The sequence below is a fragment of the Berghia stephanieae genome, chromosome 8 (genome assembly GCF_034508935.2).
Source record: "Berghia stephanieae isolate SIO BIC M18660-M18661 chromosome 8, UCSD_Bste_1.3, whole genome shotgun sequence".
NCBI classification, from domain to species: domain Eukaryota; kingdom Metazoa; phylum Mollusca; class Gastropoda; order Nudibranchia; family Aeolidiidae; genus Berghia; species Berghia stephanieae.
In genome coordinates, this window is record NC_088367.1 from 8964775 (window position 1) to 8967274 (window position 2500).

General features: G+C 39.0%; 1 protein-coding gene across 1 annotated transcript in view; it reads right to left on the bottom strand.

Annotated features, from left to right (window-relative positions):
• The window catches only part of LOC144977774 (uncharacterized), a 77605-nt gene that overhangs the window by 53705 nt on the left and 21400 nt on the right, over nt 1–2500 (bottom strand). Inside the window, exon 2 of the mRNA XM_078923165.1 lies at nt 1–70. This exon is cut by the window's left edge and continues 15 nt beyond it. Within this exon, the coding sequence (XP_078779291.1) occupies nt 1–60 (60 nt within the window). The 5' untranslated portion in view covers nt 61–70. The remainder of the gene's footprint in view (nt 71–2500) is intronic.

The window sequence follows — 2500 nt, forward strand, 5'->3', positions numbered from 1 at the left end:
TACCATGCTATTGACTAAGGCAGCTAAGGCGAGGAGGAAGAAAGATGGGATTGTCTTCATTTTGGAGAACCTGAGGAAGATAGAAATAGAATGGGAATTGGGAACATTAGTGTGATATCAAAATACTGGTTCAAATCTCATTGAAAGTGTGCTACTAAAATAATTATGCCACCCTATGATTATATATGGAATCTGTCATAATATCGCTTATTCGTTGACTGGCACTGGAAAACTGATTACACACTGCCAAGGAGATTTGAACCGGAAGAGAGGTTAGTGTGATGTCACAACTTCTGCTTCACCTTAACTTGCAATGTAAATAATATAACCACGCCCCTTGACCTTTCAACAACGAATTATATGTCAGATCGTGGATATTTAGATAATAGGGTAGAGAAGTCGTGACGTCACACCTTCTACTCTTCCGGTTCCAAATTATGGATTTTCTGTAACCAGAAACATAAAGGGCTCAACAACAAAAAAAGATTTGACAACTTTTACTTCGGAATAGAAGAACAATACAAAACAAAACTAAGAAACAAGACAAGCGACTCGTGTGACCCATGTATGTAAAGGAAATGCGTTTGTCGCTGATTGTGTCCCTTAGAGGATTTTATTATAAGGACAATTCAGACGTTAACTATATTTCTCAAGGATTGGTGTCTACGACTCCACGAATCTCACGAATCACACACCAACTCATGCGAACGCTTAGATATGCCAGTCCCGTGTTTTTCCGTCCTACGACTCCACGAATCTCACACAAATCACACACCAAGAAGTCATGCGAACGCTCAGATATGCCAGTCCCGTGTGTTTCCGTCCTACGACTGCATGAATCTCACACAGTTCAAGTAAATAGGATGCTAAAAATTAAAACCTAGAGCAAAACCCTCTGAACATCCTCAAAGAGTTTTACGCGGGATCTCTAGTCAACAGCAAGACTTGACCTGTAGGGTGATAATACATATTTTAGGACAGGAATGTGCCATAGGGCAAGACAAGCTACCAGAACCTCCATCCAACATTGGCGTTACTGTGTAGGGAGAGGGGTGGGATAATGCCATAGGGCAAGACAAGCTACCACAACCTCCATTCAACATTGGCGTTCCTGTGTAGGGAGAGGGGTGGGATAATGCCATAGGGCAAGACAAGCTACCAGAACCTCCATCCAACATTGGCGTTACTGTGTAGGGAGAGGGGTGGGATAATGCCATAGGGCAAGACAAGCTACCAGAACCTCCCATCCAACTTTGGCGTTACTGTGTAGGGAGAGGGGTGGGATAATGCAATAGGGCAAGACAGGCTACCAGAACCTCCATCCAACATTGGCGTTACTGTGTAGGGAGAGGGGTGGGATAATGCCATAGGGCAAGACAAGCTACCAGAACCTCCATCCAACATTGGCGTTACTGTGTAGGGAGAGGGATGGGATAATGCCATAGGGCAAGACAGGCTACCAGAACCTCCATCCAACATTGACGTTACTGTGTAGGGAGAGAGAGGGGTGGGATAATGCCATAGGGCAAGACAAGCTACCAGAACCTCCATCCAACATTGGCGTTACTGTGTAGGGAGAGGGGTGGGATAATGCCATAGGGCAAGACAAGCTACCAGAACCTCCATCCAACATTGGCGAGGTGTACATAGTTAATAGGTCTGATAGCCGGACACAATTAACCAGAAGATTTTTGACCAATCAAAACATGGAATTTGTAACACACCTTTACACGTGCTCGGACAAACAAAGTTGGTTGTTTATAAATAACAAAAAAGTGAATGAATTCGACCTTTTTTTGATCATTGTTATTGTTTTCATACCGACAAATGGGTGACTAGTTATCACATATTTTCTCGATCAGATTATGAACGTTTCTGTGTTGGTTTTATTCATCAATAGGCAGAACAGTGTCTATTTTACTTAGACACATACCATTGATAGTAAAACCTGTGTAATTTGCCATGTCAACCAATCACTGTCATTGTTTACATTATGAAGATGTCCGAGAGGCGTGGTTATCTAAGTGTCTATTGTGGGTCTGATTTAGCATTTTTGTAATGGACAACATTTTGCGTTGGTTTTAGAGTCTTTCCATTAGATCAACGACCCCATAAAAATGTGGATTATCAGACCTACAAATAAGTACACGTCGATCACTGGGCACCTCGAAGCGATGCCATTCAAAAAAAAAAAAAAAAAAAGGACGAACAGAATTCAATTCTTTATTTTTACAATGGGTAACAAAGGGTGAGAACGGAAATGATTGGAATGACTTCCTATGACTAAAATTTCTAATCTTGTCACAAATGGAAAACTCGAATAATAATGATAATGATAATAATAATAATAATATTAAGAATATTAATAATAATAATAATAATAATAATAATAATAATAATAATAATAATAATAATAATAATAATAATAATAATAATAATAATAATAATAATAATAATAATAATAATAATAATAATAAAATAATAATAATAATAATAATAA